The sequence below is a fragment of the Podarcis muralis genome, chromosome 9 (assembly GCF_964188315.1).
Source record: "Podarcis muralis chromosome 9, rPodMur119.hap1.1, whole genome shotgun sequence".
NCBI classification, from domain to species: Eukaryota; Metazoa; Chordata; class Lepidosauria; order Squamata; family Lacertidae; genus Podarcis; species Podarcis muralis.
In genome coordinates, this window is record NC_135663.1 from 25,785,402 (window position 1) to 25,807,118 (window position 21,717).

Sequence of the window (21,717 nt, forward strand, 5' to 3'; positions counted from 1 at the left end):
GACAAGGCAATTTATACTTTTTAGGAATTATGCCTATAAACAGAAATGGGGTGCAGTCTTTGAGTAGTTCCCACCATCTACAGGTATGATGAGCACAATGCAGTCAGAAAGGTAAATAACTGTGCACTTATAGCATGACCTCAGGGAACGGGCCGTGCTGCTCTCTGCTCTGCCACGACACTTTGCTTAATGCTGCTGCTGTTGGGTTGAGTTACTTGAAAGGACAATAAAAACTCTACTGAGTGCAGCTGTTATCCCTTTCCTAAATACAGTACTTCAGTTGGGTAGCTGTAAAGCTCCATTCGTAAGTCAGACTATGGTCAATATAATATTCACATATCTTGCCACGCAGGAAGCCTTCAGGAAAAGCGTAGGAGCCTCTTTCCAGTTTGAAATGTTACTGCTAAATGGCCATCAGGTATGGCGCCAATCCTTTCTCATTTTTATATGCAAGTTCATAACCTCGGTTATACTGCTCTCAGCTCCTTAAAAGAAGGGGGGTTCAATAAATAGGCTGATATCCAAGGAGTTGGGATTGGTCTGATGTTTACACACACACAGCTAGTGTCAGAGACTGGAAGCCCTCCAGAGCAGCATTCTATGAGTGGCAAGGCTCAGACGGTAGAAAGGAAAACTAGTGTATGAGGCTATTTTGATCCAGTGCCCCCAAGCAGTGGCGTAGCGTGGGTTGTCAGCACCTGGGGCAAGGCAAGTAATTTGCGCCCCCTAACCCGTGGATTTGCGCCCCCTAACCTGTGGATTTGCCCTAACCCCAGATGTTGCGCCTGGTGCGGCCGGCCCCCCCTGCACCCCCCACGCTACGCCACTGCCCCCAAGGAAGATTTCTGTGGGCCCAGAAAAAGCTTGTAACATTCTTGTTGTGGGGTGGGAAAAACAAGTAATTGATAAGAAATGCCCCATCCAGATGCCCTTTTTGTTGTGCATTCATGATTATTTCTGCTTCTGTTATTATTGGGTTGGTTACAACCGACCCCACTTTCTGTACATTCACTGTCAGGAGTGAGCCAGCTGTAACTCACACAAAGCAAGTGGAGTTAACTCTTCATTAAAAATAAATGAAAAACCCAGGATCTGCATGGGAGTGTCAAACCTAATGAGCACACCAACTCTTCTTTGGTATGTCTTGCAAAGCAGTTGCAGAGGTCCCCACCATCCCACAGCTGCCTAAGTTCCTTCCTCTCCTGGGCTTTTCCCAAGCAATCTGAGACTGCACCCGTATGACTAATTTCTCCTCCACCCTTTTCATGCCTCTCCTGGTTCTGGGAGACTAGGAGGGAGGAGAGCTTATCACAGCAGGAGGGGAAGACACTCACCAGCCTGACATCTCTGCCTCTTGGCCTCCCACTGTTCTGCTGCAGCTACTGATTCTTATTCTGGACTTCTCTGCACCACAGACTGTCCCTGCTCATTAAGCCCTGTTATCTTTTCAGCTTCAGACACCTCCCAGTTTCCTCTCTCTGATCACTCATCATCATCCCTCCACCAATCCCTGGGGTCTGAGTCTTCTTCCCTTGGGGGTTCCCCCAGCTGGTTCTTCCCACCATTCCTCTGCATCTATCCAGTCCCTGACATCCACACCTACAAATGTTTCAAGGTGGACATACAGCTTCATTTCCAGTCAGTCCATGTCCTGTAGCCTCCTGCTGAAAGCCTGCAACTTTTTATAACCACCAATGTTCCACACTTGTTGTTTTGTCCTGCTTTTGATCTGCTATGCTACCAATTTGCACCTCCAGGTTGTAAACATTGGGCAACATTGAGGAAGCATTGCAGAACAACCAATAAGGCAGAATGATATCTAGTTGGTCCACTATAAATCCACCTCTGCTGCTCCTTGATTGCATCAATGCCATATTGCAGAATACACCCACACAAAAACCTTCCAAGGACCTTGTTATGCAAAAACGGAAGAATTGTTTGGTGGTTCATTTAACACATCAGTTCCATTTCAGAAACAAGAGCAAGCAATTCAAAAATCCAAAATTCAAGGAGAAATGCAGATAAGGATTTTTGAAGCATCCATGTGCATAGAAGGCAAAAGAAAACCAACAACTTTAATGTTTATTGGTTCTTTGGAACATTAGGAACTACGCATCTCCAAACTAAGCCTGCCTGTGCCGGACTTTTGCTGATTTTGTGCTGGACTCTGCTGATTTTGCCCAGATACCTATCAGACCAGTTATGGGCAAGCATCTTTTGGGAATTGTTTCTAAGAAAAAGTTTCCATTGCTAATCTGGTCTTAGTTACATAGCTTTTGGTACTGTTGTGAAAATAATAAAATGTGAAGAGATAACAATGGGAATGGGTTTCTTGAGCTTTCCCCACACACAGTTTTGAAATATTTGTAACTGCACTTCATGTCAAACACAATTTATGCAATGCAGTCCAGGTCCTACTGTAAAAACACAACTGTGCATGGTGTGTGTGTGTGTGTGTGTGTGTGTGTGTGTGTGTGTGTGTGTGCATGTACATGTTTTAGGAATGTATATGTAGAAATGTATATAGCAGGTAACAGAGCCCATTTTCACATTGGGAAAGATGACGCCTCGCTGCTAATGGCATCAGAGTTTGGTCCTTTGGGGAAAGTGTTAGAGAAATCAGAAGCTTGGACTTATCTGCCCTACCAACGTATATTAGTTCTATACCACTCTAACTGAAAATATCCTAGGATAGTAGTTTGGTGAGGCACTGATAGTTCTCTGCTAGAGATTCCCTTATCCCACTCTCAGAACTAGGGTGTGTTAGTCTACAGTTCCATTTGTCCTGCTGCTTTCCCCTGGGAAAACTTATTCTTTTTTTGTGTGGAATCAGAACATACGTCAATTGGGTTTTCTGTGGATTGAAATTTGCTCCGATTCAAAGGCAAAGAGCAGGAAAGTGGTGTGGCAAATGGAAAACTGCTTGGAGCAGGGTCAAAACTTGGTAATAATATTTCTGCTCAAACTACAATAATTCAACAGATAAATTGCCAGCTGCAGATTTCATGAAAATATCGTTGGTGACATGTTGTTTGGTTGTTTTAACTGAGCAAGTGCCCATCATACGCAGAACTAAAATTCCCAGCATTTGCTGGGAAAAGGGCTTTATTCCTTAGTGTAACTATGTCCATACTGAACTGGGGATATTATTTTCATATTGTTAGAGAGCATCAAACCAACTTGACACACCTTTTCTTTTCTTTTCTTTTCTTTTCTTTTCTTTCCTTTTCCTTTTCTTTCCTTTGAACAAAGTAAGATGAATCCCTCCCGCCAGTGGAATGGATTAAGAAGAGAAATGCCTGGAAGACTTAGGATGAGGTTTGTCTCAGTCTGCCTTCCTAACTTCTAAATATTGGAAGGGAATTAACCTAATTAATTCAACTGTTTCAAAACCAGATACTACTGGGATGCAACAGTATGAGTGATTTATTGTCGTCCCTTATCCCCCCCCCAAAACCCCCCACACACACTTCCTTTATACTACACCAGTGGCGTAGCGTGGGGGGTGCAGGGGGGGTCGGCCGCACCAGGCGCAACATCTGGGGTTAGGGCAAATCCACAGGTTAGGGGGCGCAAATCCACGGGTTAGGGGGCGCAAATCCACGGGTTAGGGGGTGCAAATTACTTGCCTTGCCCCGGGTGCTGACAACCCACGCTACGCCACTGTACTACACAAACCCATTTTGCTACTGGTTGCTTCCACTCTAGCCATTTTCTCTGGAAATGATACATAATTTGAACACTCGGTTATTATGGAGGATCCAGACAACCTCACTGCCTGTCTGAAATAAATGGGAATAAAACCGAGAACAGCTCTGTAGTAAGCTGTGCATGCTGGGAGATTCAGAACAGACAAAACAAAGTGCTGAAGAACATAAAGACATGTCCAGCTTGCTGTTCTCATTATGGCCACCCAGATGAGGGCTTGTGAAAAGTCCTCAAAAAGGACAGAGGCACAAGAGCACTCCTCCCCTTCTGTGGTTCCCAGCAACTGCTTCTTTCACACAGCACATCATTAAACTGGGGAATTTGCTCCCACAACATACAGTGACAGTCACCAGCTTGGGTGGCTTTAAAAAGGGGATTAGACAAATTCATGGAGGAAAAGGCCATGCCATTTTAAAACTATGTAATGTTAGGACTCTGATCCTAAACACAGTAGGCAGTATTCAAGTAGAGCCACTGTGACACTGTTGCAGACCCTCCAAGCAGACCCTCCAGGGACAGTCCCAGGTTGACAGAAGCCGTCCCGGTTTCTGATTTGATCCCAGAATGTCCTGCTTTTCCTTAGGGTGTCCCTGTTTTCATCAGAAAAATGTTGGCGGGTATGGAATTATGCGACACCCCCCCCCCCGAACCAAAGAGATAAGTAACTATACAACCTTTAGAAGACATCTGAAGGCAGCCTTCTATAGGGAAGTATTTAATGTTCAATGGTTTACTATGTTTTTATATACATTGGAAGCCAAGTGGCTAGGGCAACCCAGTCAGACGGGCAGGGTATAAATAATAAAATGATGGTGATGATGATGATGATGATGATGGTGATGGAATAGGACGCCCATATTTTCATTGGAGAAATGTTGGGAACCATACATTTAAAATGCTATGATGCCACTTTATTTTTTTTATTTTTTTATGTTAAATTTTATTTATTTTGTTTAAGTAAGTAGTACAGAAAAAAAGAAAAATAGATTGAATACAATCCAAAAATATTGAAGGCAAATATTACATACTTATCATATAATACCCCCCCCTCCCACCCACAGCTTCCCTCCGCCACAATTCAACTTCTTTGAATCTCTATTTCCACTTTTATCTTTGCATTCTCCAAATGTATCATTCTTTGTATTTCTTTTATCTCTTCTCTTTTCCAAATCATAGGTATACTTTACATTTTTATTCTAGGCATATTAGCATACCTTCCTTAGAACAATATTTTAACATATAATCTTCAAAACATTTCCATTCCTTTTTTTAATTTTTGATTTGACTGATAGCTATGATGCCACTTTAAGCAGTCATGACTTCTCCCAAGAATCCTGGGAGTTGTAGTCAAAGGGTACTGATAGTTGTTAGCAGACACCTATTCCCCTCCCAGAGCTACAACTCCAAGAGTTCTCTGTGAAAAAAAGGAATGTTAAACTGCTCTGAGAATTGTAGCTCTGAGAGGGGAATACAGTAGACACACAGGACGCCATCTTTGTTGATAGCAGGTTGCCTGTTTTCAGAATCTCCATCTGAGCAAAGCCTTTTGTGACTTGATATGTTCAGGGTCTGCATTCTCTCGAGATCTCCAATTATGCCATAGCTGCTTGTTAAAATGCTGAAGAGCCCTAGCTAGCAGCTTTTTTTTCTTTCCTTACCCTTTTCACTCTCTTCATCAGTGTTCTGGGGAAACAATTGTTTGGTGTGTTATATGGAGATCAGTTTTGACAGTGCTATGTTTGCATGGGTCTCAATATAGCTGCAAAGGGGGGCAGAATAGCATTTCATAGGGAAAATGATCTCATAACAGAGGCCTACATAGTGAGGCTCGTCGCAAGATTTATGTTCTGAAAAATCAAGGAATCGCGGATGTTTCATGCAAGTGTCTCCAAAGCCTGGATTTAACTGGATCATATCAACTGAGGGAGGAGAAACAGATGTATCTCCAGAGCCAGAAAGAAGCAGAGCAGGACAGAAGTGGAGTGCGGGAAGAAATTATGTGTGATGTACACGGCATCTGATTTCAATACGATAGCTCTTCTGCCCTTTGAAAGTGTATCTGGAGTATGCTATTTGTCCTAATGCCTATGGATTACTTGATTATTATATTAAACATGACCCTTCTGTTCCTCTTGGCTTGAGAAAGGCTCACAGCTCTTCTCACTTTATGAACAGCATGGCAAAGTGGAGTCGCAACCCATTTATACAGGTATTTCTTAATATCTTCAAATGTTATCTCAGTGGGGCTGGTGCTTCCCAACCGTTTCCTGGCTCAGAGTTCTGGGACCCTTCTTTCTTCCTCACTCATTTGAATGCTGTCTGATCCTTGCTTGGTTATTTTGGTTATCAGCTTCCATTCCTTGGACAGCACTCTGACTTCCTTTGAAAGCACAACTGGTACCATAATTATGTCCAAGATGATGACAACCCAGCTTCCAACAGGTCTCACTTGGATGGCTGCATTCTGGATCAGATTATGTTTCTGAATGATCTGGAGTTTCTAAGTGACGATATCCTTCTCTGACTTTGGAAGTTCCTTGATATTCCAACTCTGAATGACTAGGGATAAATCTAGACACATCAAAGAAGTATTTCAGTTAAACACGTAATTTAAACGGGGAAATCCAGTAGGAAGAAACAGGACTCCAACAGTGCCATCTGGTGGCACAATCTTATACTGCATATACAACACGTATAGATCACTTTTTCTTTACCAATCTAGCTGAGTCCTAGCAGTTCAGAGAAAGAGAAGGTTTATGAAGTTATGGAAGTTGGCCAATATCCCAATTTCTTATAGTATCCTGGTGTGTGCTCAGAGCAGGGTCCAAGTTTGGTTGAGAACCCATGAAGATTGTTCCACTAGCTGGACACTCCACATGAGGATCACATTCTGTTAATGTATATATCTGTCTAGAATGTTGATGTATGGACTACAAGGGGAGCAGAGTTCATTCAGGAAAATGCATTGTAGGTGAAACTGTTGCTTTTTATTATCTTCCCCTTGTATCAGTCATCAAATTATTATAATACGAGTAACATTTCAGTCAGTGTCACTGATATTCTGTTTTAATAATAATAATAATAATAATAATAATAATAATAATAATAAATATTTATTGTCATTGCCCCCTCTCGGGGACAACGAAATTACTTGGCTGCTCCATCCACCCAGGTAGGGCACTCCACACAAAATCAAAACAACTATAAAAACACTAATTAAAACAATACAGTATAGTACAGCAAGGAAGATTAGATGAATTTCAAAGTCCAGGCTTCCCATTCAGGGCCGAGATCGCTCTGGAGAAGAAGCTGTTCTTAAGACGGCTTGTTCTTGTCTTCATCGTCCTGTATCTCCGTCCCGACGGCAGGAGCTCGAAGAGACAGTGACCAGGATGCGATGGATCTTTTACTATATCCAGTGCCTTCCTATGGCACCTTGTGGCATAAATCTGCTCTAAGGTGGAGAGTGGGCAGCCAACAATGCTCTCTGCTGCCTTAACAACTCTGCACAACCCCATCCTGTCCTGGGTAGTACAGCTTCCGTACCACACACATAAGCCATAAGTGAGCACGCTCTCAATGGCACAGTGATAGAAGGCAAGCAGCAGTTTCTGCGGAAGATGGTTTTTCCTTAGAATTCTCAAAAAGTACAGTCTCTGCTGCGCCTTCTTCACAAGCCTCCTTGTGTTGACACTCCAGGACAGATCCAGGGGAAATTCATATAGTGCAGCAGATGCACTACACCAGTGCAAGCATTTCTCATCAGCAATGGCTGAGCTAGCCAGTGTTTAGGCTGGAAGGTGCTTCTCCCCCTGGAAATTTGGACAGTGCTCTGCTTTTCTTTTTCCGGAGGAGTAAATGGCAACCATTTGCTTAATAGCGGGTGCACCATTGCACTCAGTAACACCATTTAAATACCTGCTCCTTAATCTTGGCAAGCACAACCATAGAGATACCATGCCATTTTCACGGAAAAGAGATGGGGAGGGAAAGCATGTGAAAAGTGCCCTCGACTAGACCAGGGACTGCCATCAACAAGAGGAATTGAGAAACCAAGAGAAGCTTTGCAAACTAAGGTTGCGCTCCCTTTGCTTCTCTGGGAGTAAGCAAACCCCGTTGAACTCAGTGGGACTTACTGCTGAGTAAGTAGCATGGCCATGCAAATACTCCAGCCATGGGGATCTACACATTCAGAACCAAACCAGAATGCTAAACGTTTCATGTCTTGCATGTGAATTTTGTTTCACATTCAGAAGACAGACCATAAGGTAGATGCTGCCATCTAGAGAAAAACAGCAAGAGTTTCCCATTTCGCTTTGTGATAGCCTTTTCCTCTTGGGGAGAATCAGCAGGAACAGCTTGTGAATCTAGAGAGGATCTCTGGGGAGGGGCTGCAGCTCAGTGGTAGAACATCTGCTTTGCATGCAGAAAGTCCCACACTCAAGCCCCGGCTGGGAGTAACCCCTTGTCTTAAACCCTGGGAAGCTGCTGCCAGTCTGTGTTGACTGAGTCAGGTATAAGCCTATTATTCCAACAATGGATTCAGTGATAAATGCACATATGGATGGAATACCTTCCTGCTCTTTACTCTGTGCAGGACAGCAATTAGTGGTACCTCGGGTTACATACGCTTCAGGTTACAGACTCCGCTAACCCAGAAATAGTACCTCGGATTAAGAACTTTGCTTCAGGATGAGAACAGAAATCGTGCTCCAGCTAATGGGAGGCCCCATTTAACTAAAGTGGTGCTTGAAGTTAAGAACAGTTTCAGGTTAAGAACGGACCTCTGGAACGAATTAAGTACTTAACCCGAGGTACCACCGTACCACTTTCTTGCCCTTCAGTAGATCAGAAAGACTAGCACACAAACAAAGACCAGATCAAATATTTCTGGTGTGTGTTTATGCCATTTTTTTGGGGGGTGGGGTTTTCTGGGAGGGTGGGATAAAGGGTGGCGGGGTGCATGGGGTTTTTAAAATTTTGTTTTTAAACACAAGCATTTACTCTTAATTCTCCAGGTTTGAAAGAAGAAGTGCCAAAAGGAGTTAGTGTTATTTGCTGGGTCGATTGTTCAGCTGCCTCTTCTCCCCCCCCCCCCCTTTCTTCATAATGCAAAGGTGCTTTGTTTACTCCCCAGTTCTATTTGAAAGGAAAAAGGAGCCTGCTCAAATCAAACAGTCACGCACAAAGGAACGATGGAAAAATACCTGAAAGACAAGAAAGAAAAGTGGGGGGGATTTACCTTGTCTCAGGCTATTATGCACACATACAGATAAATAAACAGCCCACTCTGTTCAAAGGATGAGCACACAGACTAAGCCTTAATGGTAAAAAGGAATCTTTTTTTAGATAGAGGCAGCCTCCCAAACTCTTATTACTGGCAACAATTCTTGGAACACCGCCAGGGTGACTTATTATGAACTACTGGATTCTGTGTGGTTTATCATTTACTTCCTGGGCCTGCAAATAGTTCTATATCCACAAATCTTTACAAACATTCAGGACATCGATTTCAGCAAAGCTACTCGCATCTTTAGAGATTAACATGTGTGTTTTCAGTGCATTTTAAGAGTTGCATCCACGCTGAATGAGCCCCGTCGGGGAAAGTATAGATGAGATGGCAGCAATTTCATGTCTTGTTAGGGGTTACTTCACTTCAGTTTTAGTTAGAAGGGGAGATTCCATAACATTTGAGAATGTTCTACAGCACATTGTTTAAAAGGAAAAGAATAATCAACAAGTGCTGGGAGAGCTTCCAAACTGATCTGGGAAATGGATTGGCTTTGTAAGGCACAACCCAAGAACATTCTTCCAGTACAAAGCATCACATGATACTCATTAGTAGGTCCTATGAAGACTCCATGCACCTGTATTATTGTGAATATTAATGGAAACAAGGTACAGTAGTACCTTGGGTTAAGTACTTAATTCGTTCCGGAGGTCCGTTCTTAACCTGAAACTGTTCTTAACCTGAAGCACCACTTTAGCTAATGGGGCCTCCTGCCGCCGCCGCGCCGCCAAGCACAATTTCTGTTCTTATCCTGAAGCAAAGTTCTTAACCTGAAGCACTATTTCTGGGTTAGCGGAGTGTGTAACCTGAAGCGTATGTAACCCAAGGTACCACTGTAGATCTCATTGGTTTCTTTGAGACATACTTAACCTCTAATTTAAATCAATGAAACACAAAACAACAGTATAATCTTATACATTGTTGGGGGGGGGAGCATAGCCCTCCAGATATTTTTGGACTGCCACCTGCATTAGCCCCAGCCATCTCTGGCAGTGGTGAGAGATAATGGGAGCTGCAGTTCATCAACATCTGGAGAGCCACAGATTCCCCATCCTTGCTATACATAGAACTGGTGCTTGTATGGAACTTTTCCTAAATGCCCAAAGAACTTCATGCACATAATCTTAAGAACATTAGGAGAGCTCTGCTGGATCAGATCACAGAACTATCTCTAGTACAACATCCTGTCTCCCACAGTGGCCAACAGAATACCCCTGGAAAGTCCATAAGCAAGGAATGAGCACAATCGCCACCTCTTGCTTGTGTTCTCCAGTGACTAGTATTCAAAGCAAAACTTCATCTGATCCTGGAGGTATTATGACCAGAGGCCATTGATAGTCATATCCTCCATGAATTTGTCTAATCCACTCTTAAAACCATCTACATTTGTGACCATCACCAAAGCTACTTGTTAGGTAAGCCACTATTATCATCCTGATCTTACGGATGGTGGATTGAGGCTTTCCTAGGGCTATCTAATAAGCTTGCATCTGAGCTGAGATCTGAATGCAGGGCTTGGCAGCTGATATCCCACTCATATGCCTGCTGTTGTTGTTGTTTAGTCATTTAGTCATGTCCGACTCTTCGTGACCCCATGGACCAGAGCATGCCAGGCACTCCTGTTTTCCACTGCCTCCAGCAGTTCGGTCAAACTCATGTTGGTAGCTTCAAGAACACTGTCCAACCTGGTACACTGTGCTAATAATGCAATGTGTCATGTTCCATGTGCAACACACTAATTTTTGCTCATTTCCCAACATGAGATCACTGCATGGACATATCTGCTAGCACATTCTCGTGCTTCCACATTTCTGTCCCCGACACTTCTAATATTATGAATGCATCTTAATACTTTTCTACATCTCAAATGATTTAGGCCTCAAATTTGCAACTAGAGGATTTCAGAAGCCCCATCATATGACTAAACCCAAGACCTCTGACCTAGATTTTGCCTTGATTTTACAAGATTGTGCACAGATTGCCTTTTAATCCTTCATTGCCAACAAAGAAGAATTGCTGCTTATATCTTGTTGCTGCAAACTTATCTCTAAAGTCATGTCTGGAGATAATTCCTGGGGAGAACATCAGTCTACCCCTAGAGTATGGTTGGGTGAAATGAGAGCTACGATGGTTGCCAGCCAGGTCGTCACCAGGTGATAATGCTTTTATCACTAAATACACCAGTATGGTTAGGCAGGGTGGCTGAAGGTACGTACTTCTCCCTCATTCCTCCCCAGCAGCTGTGTCCCTAAGGACTTGTAACTTGGATCCATGGCAGGTATGGGAGGAGAATGGAGAGATGACATGGCATCTCTGTGTCCTTAGGATATCAATGCCAAAGGATGGGACTAGTTCTGAGCTGTCTTCAGCTTTTGCTGCTAATGAACAGAGCATGTGAAGAATAAAGATCTCGTTTTTGAGAGAGGGAGTGCAGCTCAATAGGAAACATCTGCTTTTCATGGAGAAGGTCCCATGTGCCATGTCCAATATCGTCAGGTAGTATGGAAAAGACTCTGCCTGAAACCCTGGAGAGCAACTGCCAGTCAGTGTTGACACTACTGAGATAGATGGATATAAGGCATCTGCCTGTTTTTTCAGAGGCTTTTGTAGAGTGCCTTTGAGCTTCTCTTGGCTGTAGCACTTTACTGCCACCATGCTTGATTAAGAATCCCAATATTGCATATAGATACATAGCTTTATTCTGCTCTGGGTGTATAATATTATTTATCTTATTAACTGTTACATTTATTGTTTGGAATCCATAGAATTCAAGCAAGATTTTAAAAATGAGTTAAGAACCAGGTACAAGTGAAAACAAGATCTAATAAACATAATTTCTACAGAACTCATCCAATGTAACTATAAAAAGGATAAATTCTCCCCACCCCACTAAAGTAAGGTTACCAGATGTCCACGCTTCCCGGGGACAGTCCCCGGATTTACAGCTTTCTCAGCATTCACATGTACATAGCAAACAATAAGTGTCCCTGGATTCATTGAAAAAAAATCTGGTAACCTTACACTAAAGAGCACCACAAACAAAGCTGCCATCAGATCCAATTTAAGAACCATAAGCCTGGACGAACAGAAAGGTCTTAGCCTGGTGCTGGAAAGCTGACAGTGATGGTATCAGTCGCGTTTCCCTGGAAAAAGCATTCCACTACAGTGGTACTTTGGGTTAAGAACTTAATTCATTCTTGAGGTCCGTTCTTAACCTGAAACTGTTCTTAACCTGAAGCACCACTTTAGCTAATGGGGCCTCCTGCTGCCACCGCGCTGCCGGAGCACGATTTCTGTTCTCATCCTGAAGCAAAGTTCTTAACCCTAGGTACTACTCCTGGGTTAGGGGAGTCTGTAACCTGAAGCGTCTGTAACCCGAGGTACCACTGTACTGGGGAGCTACCACTAGAAAACCCTCCACACCTCCCTTGGAGGAGGCACATGGAGAAGGGCTCCTGCTGATGAGTGTCTAGTGTTGTGGGGGTTAGACTACACATTTACACCAATTCTGTGATAATTTCCAAAATTCTAAATAGCAGCTGGGGGAATCAAGATTGAGGGCAGGATTTAACCCTTTTATGCGCGCACATACACACACACCATGGTCCCAAAGAAAATCTCCACCTAGGAAATTGTTCTAGGAAGGGAAATCCTATGAGTGCCAATGGAAGTTCCCCACTACCCCACCCCCAGAGTGAATAGTAGTTTCAGAGTAGTTGGTAACCCAGCCCATGCTCACTGCAATCATGCAATTAATGTCACATCTAGTTTAGCTCTTTCACCAAGGCTCCCAGCTCAATTGATCTGAAGCATTTTGGACTTAAGCTGATTTACTTCTCTTGGTTTTCTTCCCATATCTTGAACTCTGCCCTTTGGTCACTCCCCAGCCCATTGTTGTCCCTGTCAGCTTTGATTAGCCACTGACCTACACTTTGCTGGTGTTTGTGCAGTCCGGAGCATGCTGTTTGTTTTTTAAAATCTATCATGATTTTGCCTTCCTCCTCGACGATAAACTCTGCATTTCACTAATAGAGCTATAAAAATTAACTAACCTAACTTTTATTAGCTTGTTTGTTTCAACTACAAACGTGGTGGGACGAGGTGCACCCTTGACCTGACCCCTTTTTGTCGCTCCAATCATGTGATCATGTAAACAGATGTCAGTACCAATGTCTAAATACCATTTAGGAAAAGGTATGGGGCAATGTTTTCTCTTTTGTGGGCCAATCTTTCTTAGGATTCATGGTCCTTCATGAAATGCCATTTGGCAGGATTTTATTTATTAATTAATCCGCTGTAGGGAATAGGTCCATCCTTTTGGTAGACTTCATCACCACCTAGGATGAAGACTGGCATAAACCAAGTTCAGAGTGAATATTTGACTCACAGTGCAAGTCTAGTTTTCTCCTGGGTTCTCACAGGAAAGGACAAGTGTGGATACCACCACATGGGACATGGTTAAGCTTCAGGACTTCCCTGAGACATCATGCCACTTGAGGCAAGATTTTGCTGCCCATCCCATGCCCAGATGTCAAGTGTCATTTGAATCTTATTTCAATGGTGGCTAGGAGATAGTGTCCTCTATTATATCTGTGGGCACCAGGCTATTTTCAAGGGTGCAGGCAAACCCAGCTCAGAGTTAAGTGCCTGGGGAACTCATGAGAAACAGCCAGGGGGTTGGCACCACTGTCCTGCCACAATTCCCCAGAATGTCCTGCCCAAGGCAGCTGCCTCACTTTGCCTAATGGAAGTGTGCAGAAGCTTTGGCCCTCCAGATGTTACTGGGCTCTATCTCCCATCATCCCTGGCCATTGGTCAAGTTTACTGGGGCTCATGGCACTTGTAGTTCCACAACATCTGGAGGACCAAAGGTTCTCTACACCTAGCCTTAATGGTAGAGCCATCCCTGTTCAGTCTTGTTCACCCTACCCCATACTTTGGGGAAGCTGTTGGCCTTTTAATTTTTCAAGGTGCCATATACACATGTGTGCATGTATCCATTCATTCATTTCCTTACTAAGTAAAAAAGGAAAAGAGAACTCTTCTTAAAGAGGGATAAAAATTCTAGGGCTAACCTGGAATAGCTCATCTCATACCTGTCAACTGCCCCAGAAGAAAAAAACAGGACATCTTGGTTTTCCCCTCAAGAGCACAGTGACCATTTTGGACAGCTTGCTCTAGCACAATTTTGGGCTGAGATCTCACCCTGAAAAAAGCGTGTTTTGTTCCATGCCCCCCCAAATCACTTTTTCAGATCCACAATGTCACTCATGTCACATGACTCATGCAGGATTTTGAACACCAGGAATATGGTGTCCCAGGTTTAGGCCATGTCAACTGATTGGGTCAGAGCCGCAGAAATAGCCATGCTGGCAGCAGGAGAAATTAGGGGAACTTGTTTGGGGGGGGGGAATTCATATTAGGCAAAATTGCATACAAAAATGTGTGCATTCACACTGCACGAAGAAATTCACACTGAAATGCTAATTAATTTTCATGACAATTAAATATATATATATCACAAACTGGTCTGGGAATGTGCAGAACTGATGACTGGAAATGTGAGAAACAGAAACAAACCAAATTTGCCAGATTTGTCCCTCCCTACTCAAGACACTGCCTTGTCACGAGATAGATGGAGCGTGGTTGTATTAGGATGGTTGAGGAGACACCCACTCACCCAGGCTGAAAGAACACCATCTGAACATTCAGACAGCATGTGAAGGGCACTCTACACATATGAGGAACTGTTCCACTTGGGGGGGGGGAGGACCCAGCAAAGGGCTAGTGTTTCAGATGAGTAGGATCATTGTCTGAGATGCACACAGTTTTAACAGCCTGGAATTTTCTATATACAATAAAATTCTACAGTTCACACTGTGCTCAGCATAGATTTACAAAATAATTTGTTAAAATATTTTTTATTCATGATGTTCTTGAATTACAAAAGAGGGTCAATGTCTCTTTCCTCTTCTCTCCCCTCCCCCCCCCCCCGATCATAGGGGTCTTAATTTAAAGTTGCAAATCCAGACTCTGATGTTCAAACAAATTGATCTATAGGTATGGGTGGTTTTGCATCCTCGGTATATATGTGACTTCAAATGCCAATGCAAACGGCCCCATTACTTTTGTATTAATAACTCCCCCCCCCCCTTTCTCCCTCACTTGGCGCTGCTGAATGTCTGTAGTTAGATGGCTTCTTTCCAGAGAGCAATGAGTGGGGTCAGATCAGCAACTAACTTTTTATTCACGAACATACCGGCTGACTGATGGAAATTTCTAACAGTCTTAAGACTTTAAGCTCTTGGTACAAGGGTTTACATCAGACCCTTCATGGAAGGGGAAAGCTAGCTATTCCTTGAACTGCTAAAACTTCCCACAAGAAAAGACAAACCACCACAGGATGGGGTTTGTGTACTGGATTTATTATACTCAATTTATTTATGAAGGATAATAGACCTTGATATCTTAGATCTCAAGGACCATTGTCGGGGGGTGGGAACTCCAGAATCAGTGATCTTTGGTACTCAGTGGGTTGCCTCCAACTAAGTCTTACTCAGAGTAGACCCACTGACATTAACAGGCCTAAGTTAGTTGTCTATTGATTTCAATAGGTCTACTCTAAGTAGGAGGACCATTGGATACAGCCCATTGTATCTACGTTAAGTGCCAGTCGCTGGCTGGTGTCACTGCCCCTTAAGCAGCTGGCATTTTTGTTTTCTTGTCCCCTTTTCCAAAACAGTGTGTATATTTAAAAAGAAAAAAAGAACAAGAACAAGAAAAGAATGCTGAATTCTTTGACATTTTCTAAACAGACTTTAAGCAAAACAGGCTTCCTCTTTAGAGCAAAGAGGCTTCAGTTCAAGGTCTTCAGTCGTTATTGTCAACTTCACCATTTAAAAATTTTCTGGCACATGTTGTTGTTTTGGTAGGCTGGTTGGCTAGTTGTTTCTTCGAGCAATTCTAACTCTAGCCTGGGGTAGATCTGAGCTCTGGAGCCATTGGCTCATCCAAAGCCCAGCTGGCTCCTAAGGAGAACAGAAGCAAGGGTGGGACTGACTCTCCCTCTCTCTCTCTCTCTCTCTCTCTCTCTCTCTCTCTCTCTCTCTGCAGCTCCAGCAAATCAGGCACTCCTTTTGCATCCAGATTCAGTCAGCAGGCTCCAAAGCATGCCATTCCTTTGGAACAGAAGCTTTCAAGCTACTGAACAGGATATATTGATTTTATCCAATAATGCATGAGATTTGAAAGCTTGCTGTGGGCAGGGAAGTTGTGGCTGCTTCTTTCAAGCATTGCTCTTTAAATGGAGAAGTCAAACGAGCAGTAAGCCCAACTCAGAGCACTTGAAATGACTCCCAGCATTTCTATTCATCCATACAATAATCTCTTGAAGTCTAGGGGTTTCCAAGCAACCTTGACAATGCCGGTGCATGTCTGCATGAAGCCTCTCTGCCATTGTGCTTAACTTGGCTTTCTTTCCCCCTCTTTAATTACGAATGGGAGAAGCGTCCGGCAGGAGTGTTCAAACATGTCCTTGTTAAAATAGTCAATAAAGGGCACTGAGATTTGCGGTGTACCACATATACCATTACTCAAGAATATACATTATAGGGTACAATTTTTCGCTACAAGGCATAGCCTTCTCTTTACCACAAAATGATACCTTAACGTAAAGGTTAATTGGAAGGTCTGAAATACAGATCTAATCGATAATTGGACAGGCTGCCCAGACATTTGTCATTGTTAACAAATACACACAGAATAATTACACTTTAAAATTCTGTGGTGCTCTATTCTTTGTCATTTCCCTGTGCAAAAATAACCTCCAAAGTGTAAAAAAAAAAAAAAAAACACCACTTGGAAAATCCCCTATTTGTCATCATATGGGGTTTAAGATACAATTGTATATAATCTTTCGTAGGCTGAAAAATTCAAAGTCTTCACAGGAAGGTTGACTTCATAGAACCATCTAATTTGTGACACCTTAATTCTCATTGAATAGATTTTTTTTCCCCTGTAAGTCTTAGGGGGTGAAAAATATTGCCCCCCCCTTCCTCAAAGCTTTTTGTTTGTTCGTTTTCACTCAGACTAGGCCTCATTTACTGCCGGATTTGCGCTGGATCCTTCTGGAGTACCTCAGAGTTGTTAAGCGACAATCTAAAAGCCGATTTAGGATTAGGATAGCTTAACCAGGTGAACTGGGGGCTTCGCTTTGATTGGGTAGGAAAGCTAGCGCTGTGCTTGGTAGTCCATCTTGCGATACCGAAAGGCTTTATCAACATCCTGAGAGGAGTGCATTCAGAATAGGTGGCAATGAGAATCTCACTAATCAGCGAAGGATTATCTGGGGCTCAGAGCTATACTGCTTCTAATTCCTTCTTCATGACGCTGTTCATGCACTGCAAAATGATCTAGTGCAACACCACCAGTATAAATATTAGATGAGCCTCTTCAGTCTCTTAATTAGCACTTTCCGAGGGAACTGGGTGTTGAGCAGTCAGAAGTAATCAGTTGTGAAATAATACAGGTTGGGTGGGGGGGAGAGGACGGAAAGCCAAAATTACAGCAGGATTTAAAACAGGATTTACGGTCCTCAACACAGGGTTGCACACTGTACTTTTCTCATGTGCTCTTTCCTATTTCTGAAGTTAAGTTCACTCTAGGCTTGGTCTCATAGCCTCACGTTAAACCGCACCGGTTTGTCAAAGGCACTGCGTTCAAATTGACATGTTAGTTTTGGGGCTTCTGTAAATGTTTCCTGCTCATCCTGGAGTGAACTGTGGGAAACAGGGAAACATTAGGCGAGTAAAATGTCAGATTCTGGCTGCATAATCTTCCAGGATTTTTAGCATACATTTCCTAACAGGAGGAGCTTAAGCATCAGGAAGAACTTTCTGACTGTAAGAGCCATTTGACAGTGGAATGGATTCCCTCAGGAGGCGGTGGACTCTCCTTCCTTGGAGGTTTTTAAGCAGAGGATGGGTAGCCATCTGTTACAGATGCTTTGGCTGAGATTCCTGCATTGCAGGGGGTGGGACTAAATGACCCTTGTGGTCCCTTCCAACTCCATGATTCTATCGTGCAGGATTGTGGAATAATGTAAAACATTCTCCATAGTGACATTCAATCCTTTTTCATAGGGAACTCTAGGAATTCATAGAATCATAGAATCTTGAGTTGGAAGGGACCAAAGGGTCATCTAGTCCAACCCCCTGCAATGCTGAATTGTAGCTCTGGGAGGGGCTCTCAGCACCCTGAACAAACTACAGCTCCCAGAATTCTTGGTGAGAAGCCATGACCGTTTAAAGTGACATCATAGTGTTTTAAATGAATGGTGTCAATGTGGCCCCAGTTAAAAACCACCTGCTGTGTTTAGGATCAGAGTCTGAACATCAAATTAAATGTCCTTAGAATGTTATTATTTTCAATCCCATTTTGCCCTACACATATTTAAATACAATGTAAAACCACTCTTCTATAGAGCTCCAAGAGAAGTGTATACAAAATTAACATTGTGGCTTTTCTCCCACACAGAGTTGTATTTGAATTGCCAGGACTGTTGTTTCTTTCACTCAGGAAAACAAGCATCTTCTTCACCAATGTGTTTCACTGCACACATTGTCAAAATGACAGAACAAGATAGCTTTAATTAGTTGACATCCAATTAGGTCCAGTATCTGGAAGACCACCAACAGCATGGAACCACTCTTGCTTTCTCTGTTGTTTTAGATCTTACAGCCCCTCCTGCTCTCACCTTTCATGCCTCTTTGAACATGAGGCTGACATACAATCACGCCTGCAGACAACTGAATTCTGAAACTACTTCTCCCACCAAATTGGAGCATGTCTGCGTTTGACCTCCCTCTCCTCATTTTGCCACTCTAGAATAAAATGATCCTGACTGTAAAAGCTGATTTCAGAATAGATCTCCACACATTTTATTTCCTGAAGCACACACTAGTAAGGTAATTCGGGGACTAGAGTACAAATGATTCTGACTTAGGGTATGTCCACATTTTCAACTCAGAGTAACTTGAAGTCTGTTTTCCGGCTGTTCTTCAAAACACCAGTGGTGGTACCTTGGGCTTTCAAATTTCAGTGGCACCCTGCGTGATGCTAAAATTCATTCCTTCCCCACCTCTCACCTTCTGTTCTCCATCACTGTTGTGGTGCCCCCTATAGCGCCCTCCCAGCTCAGCTCCCAGTGCAGGTAAACCAGTCACGCTCCCCTAAATCCGCGCCTGAAAATGCTTTCTACCTGAGATGTTAACATCACCAAAGGTCCCATATTGCTGATCAGAATATGATTTGTTTCAATATGTTCTCACACTGAGGAATGTTTAGGGGAGGTACTGTTTTTACCCCATCCGTAGTTGACACACGTTTGTACCATCAGTCTCATCTGCACACACTCAAAGTTTTGACAGTAAGAGCGGATGTGGCATTGCTGAGAAATACTAGTGGGTGTCAAGTGCATATCTGAGCATGCGCATTCTGACCACTCTGGATGCTTGCACTCTGAAGATGCTTTTTTGAATTGGGTCCTGTTCACTCCCATGATGATATCACTACTGCAAGACCACCCACAGCAGCAGAGGTGGCTTTGGCAAAGGTGTTCAGACTGGTATTGGCTTGTGGATTCCAACTGCTGTGAAGCTGCTTTGAGAACAAGAAGAAAATCCTTCAAATGTTTTTGTTTTTCTTCAGAAAGAAACAGGATGACCATGCAGAACACCATAGGATGTGAACATCATGGGATCATGGATTTGAAATACAGCACTGGAAAATGTGATAAGTGTACATTAAATCTAAGTGTAAACATACTATTATATTCTAGTTCCCAAATTTACTTAGTAAACAGAAGTTTCCATTTCTTTCAATGGTATTTACTTCTAAATAGCTTCCACAATGCATAGGTCAACATTCCCACAAAGTCCCCAGCACACAGGCCTCTAGCTATGGAATAGACATTCCCCACTATTTTAGCTTAAAGGGACATGGGTAGCGCTGTGGTCTAAACCACAGAGCCTAGGGCTTGCCAATCAGAAGGTTGGCAGTTCAAATCCCTGCAACGGGGTGAGCTCCTGTTGTTCAGTCCCAGCTCCTGCCTACCTAGCAGTTCAAAAGCACGTCAAGTGCAAGTAGATAAATAAGTACCACTCTGGCGGGAAGGTAAATGGCATTTCCGTGTGCCGCTCTGGTTCGCCAGAAGCAGCTTACTCATGCTGACTACATGACTCGCAAGCTGTCTGTGGATAAATGCCAGCTCCCTCAGCCTATAGAGCGAGATGAGCACGCAACCCCAGAGTCATCCGCAACTGGACCTAACGGTCAGGGGTACCTTTATCTTTACCTTTTACTATTGTTGGATGTTAATAACAGGAAGTACTCTCACTCTAGAAAGGCAGGGCAGTAATTATTATGATAGCAGATAATAAATAAAGCTGTAAGCCTAACCATGCCTACTCAGAAGTAAGTCTCATTGAACTCTATGACGTTTTACGTGAAGGTAGGACTGCAGTCTTTCCATCTCTAGCTAATACTTCCAAAACAATACACATGTGTTGGTCTTATCAATTTAAGCAAATTTAGGAGGAACAAAATGAGGAAAATGCAATTATAAGTTATTGTATAAACGTGCACTATTTAATCTTGGAGTATGACTGGAAAATTGCATTTAAAATTGTAGTGTCATTTGTTCTCTTGCTGCCTATATGAAAAGCCTTTGCTCATTCAAGTGGGCTTGCCATGCTTTCATGGAGGGGGGCGGGAGGGAAGAAAGCAAATAGTTTAGAAGTCATATGTCTCATATCTAGTGCTACTTTCAGACCCAGAAAGGGGACGGCGTTTAATCTCACCACCCTCAACATATTTCCAGGTAGGCTTCAGATACCACATCGGATGGGCTTCCATTTCTATCACTCCCTTAATGATGAATGAAATTCTCCATCTAAACAAATAAGCACTTCAGAGACTTCCCCTTGACAGGGCTGTTAATCCTAAGAGTCTGTCTTATCGCTGTACGATTCAAGGGTTGAAGATGTACAGTATCCCCGCACCGCCTGGCTCTTACACAGCTATGCATAAATGCTGACACATATAACAAGCAAACTTCTGTTCGGGTGGGTGCTTCTGTTCCACTGCTTGTATAGGCACAAACACTTTTTATCAGTCTCACAGAGCTGTGGCCCTCTTCATAATTTGGCCTTGTGATTCAGACCAATTAGACCTCCTCAAATATTTTGTTGACTGGTTTTCCTTCAGATAAACTACCAGTATTTGATTGGCTTTAGTGGAATACATTCCCCCCCCCTTCTCTCTCCCCAACCTCTTTGAATCATTGGCACTATCCCCTAGAGGTCCCGTGCAGGGATGGAGGGCGAAATTCATTCACATTTTCATGTGAGCTTACTGAATTCACACTTCCTGAACCAAAACACAGCTAGCCTTCAATATCTGAAGCAAAAATTTACATGTCTCCAAGTTTTGCAATGCAGTTATCCATCCAAAGAACATCTAGGAAATGTAAATGTGAGTGGACAATGCATACAGATGTGCATACTTTAGTGAAAATAATGTACAAAAAAGAATTCTACTGCAGGAAACTTGCTAGCAAAAGTGAAGCTGAATGTTGCAAAATTGGAATATTCAGGACAAATAAAAGATTGCTTCACACCCCAGAGGCTGTGGCACAACCCAACTTAGGGCCTTTCCCCCAG

General features: G+C 43.1%; 1 protein-coding gene across 12 annotated transcripts in view; it reads left to right on the top strand.

The window, feature by feature from the left end:
* LOC144328854 (uncharacterized) overlaps positions 1-21,717 on the top strand; it is a 71,598-nt gene that overhangs the window by 19,255 nt on the left and 30,626 nt on the right. For 4 of the 12 annotated variants that reach the window (XR_013394152.1, XM_077933924.1, XM_077933922.1 and 1 more), the window contains one exon: positions 3,253-3,318. Coding sequence is in view for 3 of the 12 variants with exons in the window: in XM_077933924.1 (XP_077790050.1) it covers positions 3,253-3,318 (66 nt within the window). In the remaining 9 variants the exon portion in view is untranslated. The other 8 variants (XR_013394147.1, XR_013394149.1, XR_013394151.1 and 5 more) reach the window with 4 other exon arrangements.